Genomic DNA, 21,452 nt, shown 5'->3' on the forward strand with positions numbered 1-21,452 from the left:
AGTGCCTGGCGTTCTCTGGTCCATGGGGTCACGAAGAGTCGGACACGACTAAACGACTAAACAACAACAAAAGTTAAGCAAAAATAAGGTGCAGAAGGATATTAAAGGTAAAGGTAGAGGTACCCCTGCCCATACGGGCCAGTCTTGACAGACTCTGGGGTTGTGCGCCCATCTCACTTAAGAGGCCAGGGGCCAGCGCTGTCCGGAGACACTTCCGGGTCACGTGGCCAGCGTGACATCGCTGCTCTGGCGAGCCAGAGCCGCACACGGAAACGCCGTTTACCTTCCCGCTGGTAAGCAGTCCCTATTTATCTACTTGCACCCGGAGGTGCTTTCGAACTGCTAGGTTGGCAGGCGCTGGGACCGAGCAGCGGGAGCGCACCCCGCCGCAGGGATTCGAACCGCCGACCTTTCAATCGGCAAGCCCTAGGCGCTGAGGCTTTAACCCACAGCGCCACCTGCGTCCCCCCGCAGAAGGATATTAGTGCAATGCAAACCGCACCATACCTAGGGTGGTCCCCGCACCCCTAGGGAAATCCACACCCCCCCTCCCAATATTGAAAGTTGCTCCCGACCAGCTCCATTAGAGCCAGCAACTTCCTTGCTGGGTCCGCCTCCCAGCCGGCGGGCGCAGCGCTGCTCACGCGGAATCGAAAGAGCGGGTTTGATTGGCTGCCGGGCAGCAAAGGGAGCTGCTATTGGACAGCGGCGTCCGGGCGGAGGCGGGCGGCGATGGCAGCGTGGAGGTGAGCGGAAGCCCAGGCGCGGGCCGGGCTGGCGGCGGGCAGAAGGAGCCGGGGGCCGGACGGGGCAGCTGGGGTGTGTTGTGGGAGGCGGGCGACGTACCGAAGGCCGGAAGGGAAGGGAGGGGAGTCTGGAAAAATGACGAGCATCTCCAGATGGCCCAGATCTGTTGTCATTTTTCCTGTCTCACATTTTGCCCTGCTGGTATGGGGGTGGGGCGTGTCATTTTAGGGGCTGAAACTTATTTTTTGCAAAAAAAATTCAGGGGGGGGGGGCGGAATTAAAACCTGTGATTCCTGTGATTTCGCTTCCTAAGATTGTAGGCTTGGTGAAGCACATAAACTGCTTTGGGGAAACCCAAGAGTTTAAATGTTACCTTCTGAAGCTGTCAGGCAATGCTAAATAATAATAAAAATACAAAATGTAAATGATAAAACGGGCAGGTACTTGGTAATATGCTACTTGCCAAGCAAAACTGAATTGTATTAATCAATTAATTTTGAATTCCCATGTCAAGTTAAAACTTTATTTAGCACTCCTCATTTTGGGAATTTGAAAATTTCCATGTCATGTTAAAACTTTATTTAGCACTCCTCATTTTGGGAATTTGAAAGTTGGAAAATTCAGCACACCCTTTGTGGTCATTCAGGCAGTGGTTCATTCTACCCAGAGCCACCCATCCACAATTCCTGATCTGCAGCTGTTTATTTCATTCTGAAGTTCACTGCTCATTGAACTCCTTGGAATTTATTTCTTGGGAAATGGGAACAAGGCTGCAAAAGCCATAACTTTTATTAGGCCAGCCAAAAAAGTATGCAGGCCTTCTGGGTTCTTAAGAGCTCTAATATTGGCTAAGTGGTAAGCAAAAAAATAACCTGAAGGAAGGAACTGGGATTTGAACATACCCACACTCCAGAAATCACCCCAAATCATATGCCTATATCTCCAGGAAGCCTCCATGTCTCCTATAAGTGGCTGTATGCCGATAATCTAGTTTAAAACCAATTTTGTGTGCAACTCACTGTAAAGTGTGATGCCCTCCTCTTACCCTGCATGTATTGAAAAGGAATGAGTTGACTAGCTGTGCTCCCACACCCTGACAATAACCATTGGACCATCCCAAATCATTTATTTTTAATCACACAAAGAAGCTGCTGTACACTGCTTCCAGTTCAAAATATCTACTTGTGCACAAGACATTGTATTTACTTATTCAGGATTCATCTGCATTTCTGAACTGAGTAAGAAATTGGGAATTATAATGGAAAACCTAAGAATAATCTTTAATTTTGTTCTTGTTCCTTACTCCCAATTTCTGACGGGCTTTGCTATCTGAGCCCCGGTTAAAATGAAAGCAAATTAATAACTGTTTCACAATTGAATCTTGTTGGGGGGGGGGGGGAGAGAAACTATAGACAGTGCATTTGTAAACATGTTTACTTGGAAGTAGGACCCATTGAACCATGGTAGGCATGTTTAGGACTACAGTCACAATTCGTTTGTTTCTATTAACAGTTACTTCTGCTTAACTGTATTCATTTAGCATTTGTGTTCATGCACATAGCCCTGTGCCATGGTTAATAGTCACAGGCGAAACATAGAGCCTCATCAACCAAAAATCTTAAATATGCATGTCAGAGGCAGGTTCCCAACCTTGCTCCTGAAGGAACTTCCTTCTGAAGCAATTATCCTGTAGGAGACCAGAACTAATTTGTGGGTTGCTAGTTGGAAATTACAGGCATACTAAAAAGCTGAGGCATAATAAATGTGTTAAAGTAGCAAATGTTAAAAGTAATGAGATTGTTCTACAGGTTATATTCAAGTGTATATGTATAAACAACACTGTTACAATGTGCTTGCTTGTCCTTTTAGGATATAAAACTCTGCATTTTTGTTTATGGAGCTTAAGCATACTTACTTGCAATTAAATCTTACCAGTTCTAATCTGACATTTTTAGGTAAATAGTTGAGATTTGATTGGTATTGTGCATGTAATATTTGAAACTATGCTGTATCTTAACGCTATTTCTGCTCCGACGAAGTATTTGTGTTCTGTAAGTCTCGGTTTTCTTCCACCTGCAGAGAGATTGAATTCTAAAGATTATTTTGTTTTGTTTTGTTTTAGACATTTATATGCTGCTTAATTATTTGCATTTCTAAGCAGTGTGCGTAAAAACAAACCACAGAAAGTGGGACGATAAAACAACAACAATTCATCACAGAACAAAACACTACCTTAATATTCCCTCTGGAGCAAGAAAGTCTTAGTCATGTGCCTTAGTCAAGTTCAGCAAGGAGGGTGCCTGTCTAATCTCAGTTAGACAGGGAGTTCCACAAGCTTGCACCCACTACGCTGAATGCAAGATTAAGACCTATCCAATGAGCGCTGTAAAAATATAGATTTTATGGAAAACGTGTGGCTCGCTTGTTCCCGAGCTGAATTTAAGATTCACTTAGTAAAACTGAGTATTTATTTTTTCCCTTCTTTCTTTTCTCCCTTGAGCACAATGCGTGTGTGCTGGCTTGTGAGCAAAGATAGAGCCTGTCAGCGAATTAAACTGCCACATTTAGAAATGGTGATGCTAGGGCGTGGGCCCGAAACGGAGATAACAGACAAGAAGTGTTCCCGAAGACAAGGTAAAGTGGAGATGAAGGTTGCAATCCTAAACATGCTAGGGAGTAACTCCCGTTAAAACTCAATAGTCCTCACTTCTGAGTAAAAATGCTTAGGATTGATTTCTTTTGGTGTAGCATCATAAGTTATTTGAAGCTAAATAGTTTGCAGGGGGTGCTGCTATAGGGCTAAAGGAGAGGCTAAAAGACCGAGAGCTTCCACTAAACTTCCTAGGGCTGCGGTCCTAACCCCCACTTGCAAAATGTTAAGACTTATTTCATAGTAGGCAAAGTTAGGATTGTGCTGTTGGTAATACAGTCCTATCTTGGATCCCGAACGCCTTGGATGTTTTGGCTCCCGAATGCCGCAAACCTGGAAGTGAGTATTTGTGAACGTTCTTTGGAACCTGAACATCCGACGGGGCTTCCGCGGCTTCCGATTGGCTGCAGGAACTTCCTGCAACCAATCAGAAGCCGCACTTTGGTTTCCGAACATTCTGGAAGTCGAACGGACTTCCGGAACGGATTCCATTCGACTTCCAAGGTACAAGGAAGGTGACACAGCCCTCTGTTTGCCACATCAGAATGAGAAAACCAACATGGATCACCACAAGAAATACTTTGAACACTTTGAAGAACTAATGCTAAGTAAGATTAAAACCTCCAAAATTCTCTACAGTTCGCAGAACAAAATAGAAGCACGGAAAGTTGCTTTATATAAAAAGACTAAGAGGCAGAGGTGCTGGACTTCCCCTTTCCACCAACTGCACCTGATTTGGCACACAGAGTTGGTGGAGAAGTCAATTCGTCACAACAAGCTTGTTTGTAGAGTCACAGTGCCAGGCCAACTGATAGAAATATGGTTCCTGTGCGTGTCTTGCAGAAACAAAATATTAGCTGTGACTCCTGCAATGCAGGGGTTGGGCTAGATAACTCTTCCAACTGTGAAATTTTATGAGTCAGACCATTAACCCATTTAGCTCAGTAATAGCTACATTGACTAGCAATGACCCCAGAATTTCACTGGTTTCTCCCAACCCTACGTGTAGACGTTGGGGATTGAACCTGGGAAATGAGGTGCCAGAACTCATATGTTGATAAAAACGCCATGGGCAGAAAAACAAACAGACACAAAAAGAGAGAGATGCCAATACTCTATACCAGTAAATAATGTCATAAAAATGCACTGCTTATAATACATCTGTTTTCTATAAGTTTGGATCCCCACCTGCACGTTGCAAAAAGGTCTTTCCTTTTTTGAACATCATATTAATTTATAGCCTGCAATTGTCTGTCTTGCATTGGTTCTTCGCACAGGATGTGTTAGCAAACCTGTGCTATAAAATGCAAGTAAGTCGAGAGAATGCTTGATCTGGTTGCCTTTGTTTCAGAGCAGGAACTCCCAACACAATCACTTCACCAGCATTTACTATCTGGATTGATATGAGGAGCAGCACATTGACATTTTGCACCCGTAACTTCTAGAGAAGCTGGAGCTGAAATCTGAAGTGTGTGTACGCTGATAAAGTTTGGAAAAAGCAAAAAGTTTGGAAAAAGCAAAGTTTGGAAAAAGGCGGAGGACGCGGGTGGCGCTGTGGGTAAAAGCCTCAGCACCTAGGGCTTGCCGATCGAAAGGTCGGCGGTTCGAATCCCCGTGGCGGGGTGCGCTCCCGCTGCTCGGTCCCAGCGCCTGCCAACCTAGCAGTTCGAAAGCACCCCCGGGTGCAAGTAAATAAATAGGGACCACTTACTGGTGGGAAGGTAAACGGCGTTTCCGTGTGCTGCGCTGGCTCGCCAGATGCAGCTTTGTCACGCTGGCCATGTGACCCGGAAGTGTCTCTGGACAGCGCTGGCCCCCGGCCTCTTGAGTGAGATGGGCGCACAACCCCAGAGTCTGTCAAGACTGGCCCGTACGGGCAGGGGTGCCTTTACCTTTACCTTTAGGGAGAGGCGGAGAGATGGGTTGAATCCAGCGCCGCATGCCCAGAGTTCCATGTGTTACAGTGGTACTTCCACTTCTCCCTGTGCGCCCTTCAAAATCTCAAAGCAGGCAAGTCTGCTCTGGAGGGTCCTTCAGTCCTCTGGAACAGATGTGAAACAGATGGAGTGAAAGGCTGGGCATCCGTAAAGTGTGGTCGCACTTCATGGAGTCATATAATCCTGAGCTTAATTTATTTTCCAGGCTAGTAGAGCAGGCCTTGATTTCCACGGCTCACAAATAAGTTGATGGACACCTGCCGCTTACTTTCTAAATTGAGTAAAATTAAATTAAGGTGTTTGCTCATTGGGATCAACCTGTCCTCCATCCCCAGTCCTTTCTGGTTAGTATACCCTTCAGCATAAAATGCCGGGGCATGGGAGGGGAGGCCTAACGTCACTCTCTGTCACTTTTCTTTTCAGTACAGCTAAAAGCAGACTGCAACAAAGGGTATGTCCAGGTTAAACAGGTATGTCCTTTCCTTCGCACGCAGGAATGCTGAGAGCACTTTATGAATCTTAAGTGGAAGGGCAGAAATGCTTGTGTCCTGCGGTTTATGCCAGTTTCATCTGCTTTGAAAGCATAACTTTGCTTTGCACTCAGAAATCCAAAAGAGCTTTGGGCGGCGCTTTCAGAGCTCAAGGGCTATCACTGTCTTCGACAAGTTGGTGCCCTTCGTATGTTTTTGGACTACAGCTCCCATCATGCTGGCTGGGGCTGATGTGAGTTGTAGTCCAAAACATCTGGAGGGGGCACCAGGTGGACGAAGGCTGGTCTAAGCATTATATGTAATGAGCCCATCACTGAGTGCTTATTGCCGCCTTTTCTGTCCGTTCCCTCTTTTGCCACAACCCATGTCGATGCATTCTTTGGATAAAGAAATGGAAGTGAAATGAATAATGCAAAGCTTGCAAATATAGGCTCATTTCCCGGATTTCCGTGGAACTGGAGATAGATGTGAGATATTTTCAGTTGCTACATAGGGTCCTGCTGAGTGCGGGAAGGGCAGTGTATCTGCTACTGATCAAAGACGTCGCGTTCTTTTCCCCTTTTCCCCATGGAAGGTTTTGAATAAATGCAGCCGCTGTGAGTGAATTAATTCAACCACCTTTTCCCAACAAAGTGTAGAAAAATAAGGGGGGGTGGGACTTCCATTACTCATTGCCCTGTTTCGAAACAATTTTATGCCAGGTTTGGAACAGATTGAACATCTTCACTTGCATTCAACCCATGTCTTTTAAGTCCCACCTATTAGCTAAGTTATCTTTAGAAAACTCTGCTGCTTCCTCCTTCAGAGACTGGCCTCTGTGTCAGCTTAGACTTCTCTGCCATTCTCACAGCTGTGCCGGGTCATTGCCTAGGCAACCATAGTGGCAAACACCAATAATAATAATAATAATAATAATAATAATAATAATAATAATAAATTTTATTTATATCCCGCCCTCCCCAGCCGAAGCCGGGCTCAGGGCGGCTAACAACACTAAAACAGTACAACATTAAAAACATTATAAAAATTAATTAAAATCAAAATTGATGGCAACCATAAACTAAAGTTTTGTAAAGATTGCCAAAGGAGGGAGTCAGGCTGCGCCCTGACCAAAGGCCAGGTGGAACAGCTCTGTCTTGCAGGCCCTGCGGAAAGATGTCAAGTCCTGCAGGGCCCTTGTCTCTTGTGACAGAGCGTTCCACCAAGTCGGGGCCAGTACTGAAAAGGCCCTGGCTCTGGTTGAGGCCAGCCTAACCTCTCTGAGGCCTGGGACCATGTGGTAGTTGACCTGAAGGAAGGAGACCTGGGCAAAATGGAAGCTGCTTCTTTCTGGCTACAGGAAAAGGGTGGACTGCCAGGGGCTGCTAGCATAATTTTCTTTGTGTTTTGTTTGGGTCTGACTAAAGGTTGATAAGGCAATCTTTCGATGCTGCAGGGAGGAGGTTAGTTCTCTGACCAGGAGTTGACTTCAGTGAAGGAGGCAGAGTTTAAAAATAAATCCAAAGATGGACTGTTCTCCCCCCCGACCCACCTCTCTTTTTTAAAAAAATAATAGTTTTGTTATTTTGTAAAAGTTCATATAAAGTGTACAGCCTGAAGACACAGAATGCATGCGGCAAAAAACACGACTCAATCAAGAGCAGATGAGGAAAAGAAAAGAAAAAGTACCCAGACTATTAAGTCAGTTCCAACATAACCTTTCTACAATGGGAAATGAGTTGGGTGGCCCATCTCTGCATTGTTGTTAACATAAGAAATCCATTGAAACCAAATCTCACCAATGTGGTCCTTTTTAGAAGCATCCCTAATCACCAGCAATGATGAGTAAGTCGTTCTGAAAGAGTGATATTCCGTACGTTGCAAAACCAGGAACCTTGGGAAGGACATATCCCACCCCCACCCCCCTTTCGTTCATTGTGAGCTTCTTTATTACCTTGGGCTGGCTTTGGATTTTATTGGCACTGAGATCCAGCAACGCTGTCTCCAGTTGAGTGGAAATGACCCGCGTCACATGGAGCAAACATTTCACTGTGTACTAACGTTTCACTGACTTTATAGGTAACAAAAGTGCTTTATTGCTTTGCCCAACCAGTTTCTAAGACCTACCCTGCTTGAAGGAACTGTATTTCACTCTGCTTCCTTTTCATAAAGTGGCTTTCATCCAGAATTCATACCCATCCGAGAGGAATAGCCAAAGTAAGCTGAATTTATCTGATCCCCCCCCCTTTGTTCCTTATAAGAGGCTTACAGTACAATCCTATACAATCAACAGAAAAATAAGCCTCATTCCATGGGACTTACTCCCAGGTACATATCTATAGGACTGAAATCTTAGTCTAGACTCTAGACTGAAGTCGATAGAAGGAAGGTTGATGAAGGTCTATAGGCTGAGGATCCTCTCCTTCCCACTGCCGGCACCTTTGCCCCACCCCCTGCAAAAGCCTCTCCAGAAGGCTGCCTGTGAACAATAGGGTGGGACACAGGGGGCTGCTGCAGGGAGGGGAGGGTTCCCAAAATTGGGAAGAGCATGCTCCACTACATATGGTTCAGGTTGAGCCCCATTTCTTTCCATAGAGGCTTTGGGGGGGGGGGGTTAGGCAGGTGAATGCATCAGGGAAGAGGGAACAGGCAAATTTATTTCCATGAACTGCTTTAAGTTAACATACTACAGGATCCAACGCAATATTCCTTTCTAAAGTTTCGTACTGTTGTAGCGAATGTGTTGGATCGCCTACCACAAAGTAGACTTGTTCATCCCACTTGTGGTCTACCGCTAAAATGGCCAGGTTGTCAGTCGTTCGGGTGTGTAGGAAATACTACATGTCCTTCCATGGATCCCGTATTTAGGGGTGTGGAAGTTTTGGTTCAGTGGCAAAACACCAATTCTGGCATTTTCTTTTGCTCCAAAGATAGGAGTCAACCCAACCAGCGTTGACCTAGTGGATATTGGCAAGGACCAGGAAATCAAACTGAAGCCAGGGCAAATTCTCCATATCGTCAACAATCTGTACCCGTACACCGTGCAATTCTCGGAGGAAATGGGGGCTTGTGGTGGTAAGGTGACGGTGGAGCCTAAAGGGGGGAAAAGAACACAGGATGAACTTGAGACTGGTGGCATGGAAAGCATGCCAGGCAAACTCGCAAAAATGGAGCAAATGGCCCCTCAAGCCTGCGATTCCAGCTACAGCAGTAGTTCTGTTTCTTCAGGTGGAAGCTCTGTCAACCAAAAGGTGAGCCAGGAAATATTAGTGGTAACCCCTGTTGTAGCACAAGTGGGTGGGTGAAGTCGGTGAAGCTGTCCTTTCACTGCAGGACCTGAGCGGTAGGTGAGATAACATTAGGGCCTTATCTACATTACAGGCTTGAATTGGTGCAATGGTCATTTGCTGCTCTCTCCTTGGAGTTGCACTTCAGTGAAGTGGAATTAAAGGCTTCTCAGCACCCTCGCCCAAGCAGTTCCTATAAATATTTGAGGAGAGATATAACACTGAGACTGGTATAATAACCCTGTTGATGTGTCTGCAATGTAGATCTTAGTAGGGGCAAAGGCTGCGCAAGACCTTGATATTGGGGCTTGACGTTTGGGTTTGCGGGGCAGGTGTAGAACACTGAACAGTGCTGCCAGACCTCACAGTTCGTGGGTAATTGGTGTTCCCAACTAGATCAGGGATTGCCTGACAGTCACACGTTATTCAGATAGGGTGAGGTGTGTGTGTGTGTGTGTGTGTGTGTGTGTGTGTGTGTGAACCTGTAGTCTTCCAAATGATATATATTGGACTGTAGCCTCCATCACCCATGACCATTGGCTATCCTGCCTGGGATTGATGGGACCTGGAGTCCAAGAATGTGTGGAGGGCCATAGGTTCCACACCCAGGGCCCTGCCATCGTGAAACGGGGGGCAGACAGAAGGCACCATTTGAGTTTCTGCTAATCTCCATCAAAGTACTGCTGCATTTTGGGCTATTTGCCTACTACTGGTGCTCCCAGGAACGACCTGAGAGTTACAAATATGTTGGCATTCAGTCCTCTTTCAGAATGCAATCAGAACCACAAGTGTCTCCTACAGGTATTTTAGCTATGTGACTTGGCTCTTAGGCTGCACTCTTAAGCATACTTAACTAGGAAGTGTCTCCCATTGAATGTCTCCAGACTTATTTTATCAGAGTTCCTGTGTTTTGTCCTATAGGCATGTTTGGAGTACTGGGCTCAAGGTCTGAAGGTCTCCATGCAAAACCCAGATATGCAGGTAAGGATCTCATTTCTAACTTGGGTCACCATGGTGCTTGAGGATATATGCTCCGTGATAGCAAAATCAGTGCAAGACCGTAGGACTTCTGTGTTTCTCTGCTAGGTCTACAAGGATGAAAAGGCTGTAGTTATAAAGGACAAGTATCCGAAAGCTCGCTATCACTGGTTAGTGCTGCCATGGCAGTCCATCTCTACCTTGAGTAAAGTAACTCAGGAGCATCTCGAACTTCTGGAGCACATGCATGCCCTTGGAGAGAAGGTCATCCAGCAGTGCCCTGAAAAAGACAGCTTGCGCTTCAGACTGGGCTACCATGCCATTCCCAGCATGAGGTAATCCATAATTGTGTTCGGAACTGGGTTGTGACCTGTTGGTTCAGGGCGAAGGCCCATTGTCATGGACCGGCTGGATGCAGAGGAGTGGTAGGAGGAGCCACTTGGAGAACCCCCAAGGGAAGAAGACTCGGAACCAGAAGATTGGTGGTGGGATGACAATGAGTGGTCAGAGGGAGACGAGAGAGCAGACTGAGAGGAGGAGGTGTCGGAAGCTGAAGAGGTAACAGGGTTTAGTGAGCAGGAAGAGGCTGTGCCAGAAAGCAGCCCAGAATCAGAGGCTGGTGAGGTGTGGAGCTAAGAGGCAGAGATAAGGCAGACAGCTGAAGAAGCCAGGGGGTCTCCCCCTCCTGCTGTGACCAGCTCCCCTCCTTCCTGGTCTCTCAGTACTAGGAGAGGTATGAAGAGAGTAGAGCAAAGAGAGACTTGGGAAGGACCCAGGAGATGTAGGGAATTATGGTAAGGTTACTAAATTTTTTTCAATGAATCTGGGGACACTTTTCAACTTCCTACTAAATAGATGGATTTTGTCAGTGGACTGATTTGTAAATCCGGGGACTGTCCCCGGGAAACGGGGACGTCTGGTAACAAACTATGGGAAAGTGGGGACCTTCAGTCCCCACAACTGCCTCATAGGGGCAAGATCTACTGCGACGAGTTGCTGGGCTCATTAGGCCTGGCTTACTGAGTTGTCCTGGCTTTCCTTGAATAAAGAGTTAACTTCCCTGATGCCTTTTGCGTTATTGCTGACCCTCCCCTGCCACCCATCTGGCCCAGCATCCTGTTCTCACAGTGGCCAACCAGATGCCCTTGGGAAGCCTGAAAGCAGAACAGGAACGAAAGAGGGCTCTTTCATGCTGCCTAGCAGCTTGTATTCACTGGAGGTAGTACACAGCCACAAACACCAGGGCTCCCCTGGCACAGACCCTGGAAACAACTGTGGGTGGAATTCAGCATAGTGGACCCTGCAAGCTCTGAACAAGGTCCATCTCACAAGGTGACTTCTCCCTCTCCTCCCCTTGCGAGTCTCCCAGGGTTTCCCCCAACCTTCAAGAGCAGATTTAGAGGGCGCAAGGGGGGAGGTGAAGGAGGGGGGAATCCCATGGCAAGTGGACTTTGTTCCTCGCAGCCAGCAACTTAGTTAAATCCCATTCTGTAAATTTAATTCTGGCAACTGGCAGGTGCCCAGCACGCTCTGCCAGGTGCCTACTGGAGAGAATGCCTGCCTCCCCTGTGGACTCTTGCTCCCTCCTGCAGATTTATTTGGTACATAACAGAGGGGTTGTGTAGCACATGGCTAGTTTCTTACTTTGCCCCACATGTGTCCACAGTAAGAAAGCAGCAAGTGACGAAAAATAATGGTTGGCTCCGGCAACACGCCAGAGTTTGTCAACCCTTGAGAACACTTGTGCAAAAGCTGTGTTTCTGCCACTACTGCTATTTTGGATCCAGCACGTTCCACGAGTTCACAGGCCAGATTTAGCCCACTCACTGTTTCTCTATTTCTGTTCGAAATTTGTGAAGTGGGAGTAGAAGTTACTTATTTCAGAAGGCCGCAGTGACAACATACAGCATAATTGAAGTATGCTTCCCATAAGGCATTCCGCACATTACAGCAAGTTCTAAAAGTGCTTAATTGTAATCATTAGGTCTGTTGGCCAATTAAGGATTTGTTTATTTTTCAGTTGAGAAGTAATCTTGTTTTATAACCAGATTAACTTGTTTGTTAATTGACTAAATCAGTTTGTGGAGTACCAAAACCTCAGTTATAGGTGCTTTTTGAGATATGTAAGTATGAAATGCTGTAAACAAATTTCCTACCTTTTGTTAAAAGGAAAGGCCAGCTTTAATAATTTGTTCATTACCTGTTACAGCAACATATAACACACACCCTTGTTGTGTTGTTTTCTCAGCCAGCTGCATCTTCATGTCATCAGCCAAGATTTTGATTCCCCGTGCTTCAAAACCAAGAAGCACTGGAACTCTTTTACAACAGAGTACTTCATAGACTCCAAAGGTAAAAAACAACAACCTGATCCATCTCTTCTAAAATTACTCTTTATTTGTGAGTGTCTATTTATTTGTCTGTCTTTGGACTTTGTTTTCTCCAAGAAACCTACCCATGACCGCATCTTTCACATGAAGATTAAGCAGGTGGGAGGGTGTCTGATTTTAACATAAAAGGAGGCATGCAGGTGTCGGAGCCAAGTGAGGATTAACAATTAAGATCCACCCTCTATTGTGTGGGCAGGTAATCCCTCCCCCTACCTGGCCTGGTTTCCCTGGCAACGCTTCCCCCAGGTGGGATTGGACAACTCACTGGGGTAGGCGGGGACCTCCAGGTATCCCACCTGAGGGAAGGCAAAGCCTATGCTGATGGGGCCACTCCAGATCCAGGGCTGCACGCGTCCCCGCAAGTAAACTGAACCCTCCCCTCCAGGTACTTTCTCCACAGCCCTGCTCCGATACTACAACTGAACTGGCCTAGGACAAAAGGGAAGAGACCTCTCAAACACCTGCCTCTTAAGATAGCCACAACCTCCTCCTTTTATATGTGAATAGGCCAGGCAGGATTAATGCGGCTGCAGCTATTGTGTTAATTTAGCCTGTATTGCAGGATTATTCTAAAACAAGTTTCCTGGATGATCCCTTCACATTTTCATATTCATGCAGCTGTAGTAATGACTCTAGGGTAAGCATGGAGAACCTTTGACACTCCAGGTGTTGCTGGACTACAACTCCCTTGACTGCTAGCTCAAGGTCATGCTTGCTAGGGCTGATGGGAGTTGTAGTTCAGCAATATCTCCACTCCTGTTCTAGGGGAGCATGTTGTTTAATCGATTAGTCGTGTCCGACTCTTTGTGACCCCATGGACCAGAGCACGCCAGGCACTCCTGTCTTTCATTGCCTCCCACTGTTTCGTCAAATTCATGTTGGTCGCTTCTGTAACACCATCCAACCATCTCATCCTCTGTCGTCCCCTTCTCCTTGTGCCCTCCATCTTTCCCAGCATCAGAGTTTTTTCCAGGGGGGCATAGGTGTCATACAAATGTGAACTGCCTTGGCTTCTTCCAAAAAAAGCAGGGGATTGTACAAACTGGGACTGCCTTTGTGGTGGTTGCTCTTACATAAGCTGCTGTGGGATCTTTTCCATCTTGGGAGCAGGATAAAAAAGGCATGTAATAAGTAGTGGAGCTTGGTGAGGGTGCTGAGAATTAGCTGTTAAAAATCAGTCAGTGCCCCAAGTAACCTATCCCAGATTTGCAGGATACACCTGGGAGAGGAACCTACGTGTGGGGCTTAGAGATTCCCCTAGGAGTTATTCCATCACCCCCTGGCTGCGAAACAGGATGCCGGAACTTTCCAGCATTGTTTTCCAATACAGTCACACCTCATGTTACGTTTGCTTCCGGTTGAGTGTTTTCAGGTTGCGTCCTGCAATGACCCGGAAGTACTGGAAAGGGTTACTTCCGGGTTTTGCTGCTTGCGCATATGCACAAAATGGTGTCACATGCATGTGCAGAAGCGGCGAATCGCAAGATGCGCAGGCGCGGGTTGCGTTCTGCTCGTGTTGCGAATGGGCCTCCGGAACGGATGCTGTTTGCAACCAGAGGTACCACTGTATAAGACACACAGGCATCTTGGATATAGAAGCTATGAAATGGGGATAGCTCAGTTAGTAGAGTATGAGACTCTTGATCTCAGGATTGTGGGTTTGAGTCCCACACTGGGCAAAAGATTCCTGGTTGGACGAGATGACCCTGAGGGTCCCTCCCAACTCTACAGTTCTGTTATTCTATGATCACCTGATGTGGGCCACAAACAGCCCAAAAGAGAGTCTGCTGCCACATGGAGAAAATGGCTTGACCCACAGCATTTGAGTTGAGACAGCTGGCATATGGAGCAGCTTAAAGCAGCATCTGTGTGGCCACTAATGTATACAGCTTAGTTTCCCGTAAATGAGAGTTGCTATAATAACATGGAAGTAGGGGAGGGAGGGACTGTTCTAATGCAGAGATCTCAGTCGCTAGAGGCTGAGCCACCTAGTCTCAAAGTTAATATACAACGGATTCACTCCCCTGGTCTTGCTTGCCCCCCAATCCACCTCCACTGCTGCTGAGAATTCTGCTATGTCTTTGCATCAGATGTTGGCTGGATCATTCACTTGTTTCTGAGGCAGGTGCAGCAGATTACCCCTTACCCCATCCTCGGAGGTTTCCTTTTGTGTCTCTGCATGAGTTAGTGCTCTGGTCACACACCTCCTTCCAATGGAGAGTGATTCATATCCTTTCACGTGCCAAAAGCAAACATGTTCAGGTCTGAGGTTTAGAATGATGTTCCTCCAATTTTACTTCAGGGGCAAAATGTGTCTTCCCAGTATCATGTTTGGGAAGCGATGCATGAGAATGCAGTGGGACTGCCAACAGATAGTGATGTAAACAAATCTGCTCCTTTTCCCTTTATGGGGTATCCAAGAGCCCTTATAGAGTCCTTAAGTGGGTTCCCTATCAGTAGGAGAAAATAACAAAGGCCAACCAGAGAATATTGGGAAGCAAAGCAGCTAGTAAGCCTGATCTTTATTAAACTGTTGCAACAGGGTCCTCACTCACCATACGCAGGAGGGAAGAGGAACCCAGAACAATGACATGCAAGCCCTTATATAGACTTTTGAAATTGCCCACCCTGTAGTTCAAGACCACCCCCAAAACAACATACATACATCACAGAATGAGGCGGTCTACTGTCAGCCAGGATACCTGACAATGGCCAGTGATTGCTTACTTGGGCAGCCTGGCCATCTTTAGTGATGGTAAATACTTTAATTCCTGAATCCAGGTCACAGGCTCCCCCTGTTAACACACAAAGATGCCCTAATGACAGGTAAGCAGAAGACAATGGAGAGTTTTTCCCATTTCCTTCCTCCTTGCAGAGAAAGATTTGAAGTCAATTTGGGAGAGTCAAAATGTTTTCAGGATTGTTCTCCTGTACTATTTCAGACATGTGTTTTACATACATATGCATGTGTTTGCCCTGTAAATTTATGAACATTTAATTTATATATTTGAGACCTTAAATTCTTATAACAATCAAGCAGCTGTTTCCACCAGCGGAATGTCATAAGAGGGAGCCAATTCCCTCCCATGCACACAGGGAGCAGAGCTAAGCCGTTGGCACACGTTTCCTAACTTTTTACAAAACAGATATGGCCGAACCTGTAATCTCAAATAAAACATGTCTGTCTCTCCTCTCCCCCACCCCAATTTCCAGATCTGATTGCGATGGTGAAGAAGAAAGGGAGAGTAACTGTAGACAAGGACGTTGCCAAACTCTTGAACCTGCCTCTGAAGTGTCACGTGTGCAAACGGCAGCAACCCAATATCCCCCAGTTAAAAGAGCACCTGAAGGAACATTGGCCAAAATAAGATGAAGAACTGCTCTTCTGATCCACTTGCTACGTTTTACTGATTGTTGGGTTAACCGGATCCCAAAGTTGACATGCTCATTTTAATTTAAAGTCCATACCAAGTTGCTTATTAAAATGCCCACAAAGGCGCAAGTATTTAGAATGGCCGGGTCTGCTTTAGTGCAACAGATTGTGGAGTGGCCTGGGGGTGGTTTGTGATGGTAGCGCATGGTGTTCTTGGGCAGGTGGAACCAAAAGGAGTAGCCTCAAACCCTTTCTAAAGGGCATTTATCTTTTGGAGTGGGTGGAGCTGGATGGAAATCAAACTGGGTTTTATCTTGTGACCAAAATCTCTTCCCCTTTAGTAGGGCTTGGGTGATAATCTTGTTTTCAACATCGTGATATATCACCATCTAAACATCGCGATATATCAATAGATCACCGTGTCTGAAAAAAGGATGGAGCTGTGTAGAGACACTGGCTGGCTTCATGATTTTCCCTGCATTGTGATTTTTGGCGGCGCCTGCTCTTGTGATTCACTGCCCACTGCATGAGGCAGAGCAGAGTTAACGAACTGCAGGAATCAAGAGAAGAATTGGCTGGCTTCACGGTTTCCCCCACATAGTGATTTTTTGCATAGCACACACAAACACATCATGATTCCCAATATACTGTATTGCCAGGTCAAAAACTATGAAACCGATATCACAATACAGATTTCAAACTGGTTTTGAGAAATTTGCAGTAGATCACCAAGGGGTTGACTCCTAATTATCTAACAACTAAAAATAATTTCACCCAGACTGCAAAATTAGGTGGCTAACAAAATGCTTGGTGAGGGGAGTAGATTTTTGTATGGAAGAACTTACAAACTCGCTTTTAGTACCCATCTCAGATTCCTGGAATCAGCATGTTCCCATTCCTGAATTATTAGTGTATTTCCATCCATCTGGGACACACTTATGCCCTTGGCTCTGTTTGGTGGACCTCGGGGTTCTAGTGTGACATGGGGAAACCAAGTAGATCCTGTAGGCCATGTTGGTAACCCGAAAGGGCCAGATAAGGCCATTGGGTCTTTTTTCCAATATCCCTGTTATCCTAGAGGAGATCAAGATGCTTAAAGAGGGGGTTAACTGAGGTATACAGTTTCACATTGTATTCCTAAGGCTATTCCACAGATGTTAGCTGTAATCCAGAACACTTAATAACTAATATACCAGACCTTTGCTCACTTTCATACTGAACCATCAACAAGACGTATCTACAACATGCCCAATAAATTACAGATCAAATAAGAGTACCAGCAATTGTTAATTTATTTTGGCAAACCCCAAATCGACCTTAATTCTGCCAGGAGCTCGTCCTACTCTTGAGTAGGACCCTGGTGGAGGCAGCAACGAAAACCATCCCAATGAAAAGGAAATGCAAGAAAGCAAAGTGGCTGTCCAATGAGGCCTTACAAATAGCGGGGGAGAGAAGGCAGGCAAAATGCAAGGGAGATCGTGAAACATACAGGAAATTGAATGCAGATTTCCAAAGAATAGCAAGGAGAGACAAGAAGACCTTCTTAAACAAGCAATGCAAAGAAATAGAGGAAAGCAATAGAATGGGAAGAACCAGAGATCTGTTCAAGAAAATTGGAGATATGAAAGGAACATTTCGTACAAAGATTTCCATAATAAAGTACAAAAGTGGAAAGGACCTAACAGAAGCAGAAGACATCAAGAAGAGGTGGCAAGAATACACAGAGGAATTATACCAGAAAGAAACGGATGTCTCATATACCCCAGGTAGTGTGGTTGCTGACCTTGAGCCAGACATCCTGGAGAGTGAAGTCAAATGGGCCTTAGAAAGCACTGCAAATAACAAGGCCAGTGGAAGTGATGGTATTCCAGCTGAACTATTTAAAATTTTAAAAGATGATGCTGTTACGGTGCTACACTCAATATGCCAGCAAGTTTGGAAAACTCAGCAGTGGCCAGAAGATTGGAGAAGATCAGTCTACATCCCAATCCCAAAGAAGGGCAGTGCCAAAGAATGCTCCAACTATCGCACAATTGCACTAATTTCTCACGCTAGCAAGGTTATGCTTAAAATTCTACAAGGAAGGCTCAAGCAGTATGTGGACCGAGAACTCCCAGAAGTGCAAGCTGGATTTAGAAGAGGCAGAGGAACCAGAGACCAAATTGCAAACATGCGCTGGATTATGGAGAAAGCTAGAGAGTTCCAGAAAGACATTTACTTCTGCTTCATTGACTATGCAAAAGCCTTTGACTGTGTCGACCATGGCAAACTATGGCAAGTTCTTAAAGAAATGGGAGTGCCTGATCACCTCATCTGTCTCCTGAGAAATCTCTATGTGGGACAAGAAGCTACAGTTAGAACTGGATATGGAACAACTGACTGGTTCAAAATTGGGAAAGGAGTACGACAAGGCTGCATTTTGTCTCCCTGCTTATTTAACTTATATGCAGAATTCATCATGCGAAAGGCTGGGCTGGATGAATCCCTAGCTGGAATTAAGATTGCCGAAAGAAATATCAACAACCTCAGATATGCAGATGACACAACCTTGATGGCAGAAAGTGAGGAGGAATTAAAGAACCTTTTATTGAGGGTGAAAGAGGAGAGTGCAAAATATGGTCTGAAGCTCAACATCAAAAAAACGAAGATCATGGCTACTGGTCCCATCACCTCCTGGCAAATAGAAGGGGAAGAAATGGAGGCAGTGAGAGATTTTACTTTCTTGGGCTCCATGATCACTGCAGATGGTGACAGCAGCCACGAAATTAAAAGACGCCTGCTTCTTGGGAGAAGGGCAATGACAGGCCTAGACAGCATCTTGAGAAGTAGAGACATCACCTTGCCAACAAAGGTCCGTATAGTTAAAGCTATGGTTTTCCCAGTAGTGATGTATGGAAGTGAGAGCTGGACCATAAAGAAGGCTGATCGCCGAAGAATTGATGCTTTTGAATTATGGTGCTGGAGGAGACTCTTGAGAGTCTCATGGACTGCAAGAAGATCAAACGTATCCATTCTGAAGGAAATCAGCCCTGAGTGCTCACTGGAAGGACAGATTGTGAAGCTGAGGCTCCAGTACTTTGGCCACCTCATGAGAAGAGAAGACTCCCTGGAGAAGACCCTGATGTTGGGAAAGATGGAGGGCACAAGGAGAAGGGGGCGACAGAGGACGAGATGGTTGGATAGTGTTTTCGAGGTTACCAGCATGAGTCTGACCAAGCTGCGGGGGGCAGTGGAGGACAGGAGTGCCTGGCGTTCTCTGGTCCATGGGGTCACGAAGAGTCGGACACGACTAAACGACTAAACAACAACAACAAGAGACACATGCCTGACTGGCATGTTCACTCCCTCCTGGTCAATCGTTTGGGAGCTTCAAAAGCTTTCTTCTGCCCGAACATCACAGCGACCGATGCCAATAGACATCAGCCCACTTAGGGATCCGCAGAGTCTTCGCAGTTGCCTGACAGACCTCAGCAACTCAGCATTTTGGCTAATCCACTTTATTTACATATAAACACACACGGAGCACTGCAGCATGGCTCCCTCTCTCTCTAGCATCAGACAGCAAAGAGAAAAAGAACAAAGGACAATAGTCCCACTTCACGGAACACAGTAACACAAACATCCTGTCTTTGTCACTTCCCACTCCGTGGAGTCAAAACATACACTGTCATGTGATAGACAAAAATCCCATGACTGCAATCACGGAGCAGGAATTCTAACAAATGCCTCCAGTGCGGACGCATATTATGACCATTTCCTGCTTGTGTCTGCAATGTGATGTCATAATGCACAATGCCAGTGTCATCAAGGTTCTGAAGGTTCTGAAACCCACTGTGGGCATCGCCGCTTGTTTGAAATGGAGCCCAGCACCTAGAGAATGGGCGTAAATGAGAAACGAGACAGAAAATGTCTAGCCGAGGAAGTGCAAGTTCTGGCTCCGTGCCGATGAAGAGGGGGCCGCTTATGAAGCCTGGTTCAGCCAGGGCTAGAGATGAAGGGGAAGCAACTCCAAGGATGGTGGTGAAGGAGACCAGAGCTGTCGTCGTAGACATTGGCACTGGCTCTTGCAAGTGTGGGTTTGCTGGGGAACTCAAGCCAAGCCATGTGGTCTCATCAACTGTGGGTAAGCATATCCAAGAGACGGCAAAAACGGGAGACAACAGGAAAGAGACTTTTGTCGGCCGAGAACTTCGAGATGCAGGAATACCCCTGAAGCTTGTGAACCCTTTGAGACATGGGATCATAGTGGACTGGGATACTGTTCAAGACATGTGGGAATATCTTTTCCTGAAGGAGATGAAGATTCGGCCCGAGGAGCACGCGGTCCTAGTATCTGATCCGCCCCTGAGCCCTACCACCAACAGAGAAAAATACGCAGAAATGCTCTTTGAGAGTTTTTGCACTCCTGCCATGCACATCGCTTACCAATCTAGATTGTCCATGTATTCCTATGGCAAGACGTCGGGTCTAGTCGTAGAGAGCGGCCACGGAGTTTCCTATGTGGTCCCCATTTATGAAGGCTACACCATGCCAAGCATTACTGAAAGGGTCGACTACGCTGGGTCCGATGTCACACAACACCTCATGAAGTTATTAAATGACTCCGTGAACTTGTTCACAGAGAGAGACTGGCCCATTCTGGAAGATATCAAAGAGAACCACTGCTTCACTTCCGTGGACTTCCAACAGGAGACAACAGCACCTTCCAGGAAATACGAGATGGAATATGAGCTTCCTGACGGGCAAACCATCATTATCGGCAAAGAGAGATTCCTGTGCTCCGAAATACTCTTCAAGCCGTCCTTGATCAACTCGCAGCAGCTGGGCCTGCCTCTCCTCACCATGACTTCCCTCAATAAGTGCGACGTCACGCTCAAAAAGAACCTGATGGGCAACATCTTGTTGTGTGGGGGCTGTACAATGCTTAAGGGCTTTGCTGACCGCTTCCAGAGAGAGCTGATTAAAATGTGTCCAAATGACAACCCCATTTCATCAGCTGCCCCTGAGAGGAAAACGTCTGTGTGGACCGGAGGATCCATCTTGGCCTCCCTTAAAGCTTTCCAGCAGCTCTGGGTTTATAGGAAAGAGTATGAAGAACGAGGTCCTTTTTACATCTACAGGAAATGTTTCTGAGCTCCCATCTCTGATTAAACTCTTACACAGACACACACACCCCTCAAGCTAGATGCAGAGAGGCTAAAGAAGTCTCACACCTGCTTTTCTGTTAGTATCCATCAAAAAGTTACTTGATCTGTGAGCACTAATGGACTGCTTACTTTCCGTTCTCCCTGTATTAAAAGCCCATAGTAAACACTCTGCAGTTATAACAAAGTGGTTTTCCATTTCTTGACACAAAGCGGCACAGCAAATTTGTGCATAGGTAAGGCCTTCCTGCTGGATCCAGTCATGCGTTATGTCACATTCTCAGGAAGCAAGTGTAGCATCAGGCTGGATTTCTGTCTTATAGAAGAAACGGAAAACTGGAATTATTTTTGCCTTACGTTCCAAACGGTAATGGAGTTGAACATGAAAACACTGCCTGCTAGGCCAACACCTTTCAAATATTTTTGCTTGAGAAAAGGGACGAGCCTTTTCACTTATAAAATGTGTTAAGTGTGAA

The 21,452-nt window shown here is 46.0% G+C and overlaps 2 protein-coding genes across 3 annotated transcripts; both read left to right on the forward strand.

Moving 5' to 3' along the window:
• Positions 1–662: 662 nt before the first annotated feature.
• On the forward strand, positions 663–15,971 carry APTX (aprataxin). Of its 2 annotated transcripts, XM_079959700.1 has the most exons (8): positions 663–746; positions 3,248–3,381; positions 5,758–5,804; positions 8,735–9,055; positions 10,013–10,072; positions 10,178–10,404; positions 12,318–12,421; positions 15,673–15,971. In XM_079959700.1, the coding sequence occupies exons 1-8, from the start codon at positions 733–735 to the stop codon at positions 15,825–15,827; spliced, it is 1,062 nt and encodes a 353-aa protein (XP_079815826.1). In that variant the 5' UTR covers positions 663–732; the 3' UTR covers positions 15,828–15,971. The 2 variants fall into 2 exon arrangements, with proteins under 2 accessions (XP_079815826.1, XP_079815827.1); XM_079959701.1 differs by lacking the exon at positions 5,758–5,804 and having other exon boundaries at positions 8,739–9,055.
• Positions 15,972–19,630: 3,659 nt separating this feature from the next.
• ACTL7A (actin like 7A) lies at positions 19,631–21,452 on the forward strand. The gene has a single exon (XM_079959624.1). It carries the CDS (start codon positions 19,739–19,741, stop codon positions 20,963–20,965), a length of 1,227 nt encoding a protein of 408 aa, XP_079815750.1. The 5' UTR covers positions 19,631–19,738; the 3' UTR covers positions 20,966–21,452.

Source organism: Podarcis cretensis, assembly GCF_951804945.1.
Source record: "Podarcis cretensis genome assembly, chromosome: 17".
NCBI classification, from domain to species: domain Eukaryota; kingdom Metazoa; phylum Chordata; class Lepidosauria; order Squamata; family Lacertidae; genus Podarcis; species Podarcis cretensis.

Coding starts and splice junctions, on each gene's coding strand:
- APTX (XM_079959700.1), top strand. Junction 5,805..8,734: donor GGTATGTCCAGGTTAAACAG/GTATGTCCTTTC, acceptor TTTGCTCCAAAG/ATAGGAGTCAACCCAACCAG. Junction 9,056..10,012: donor GAAGCTCTGTCAACCAAAAG/GTGAGCCAGGAA, acceptor TTTGTCCTATAG/GCATGTTTGGAGTACTGGGC.
- ACTL7A (XM_079959624.1), top strand. CDS start 19,739: ATGTCTAGCCGAGGAAGTGCAAGTTCTGGCTCCGTGCCGATGAAGAGG.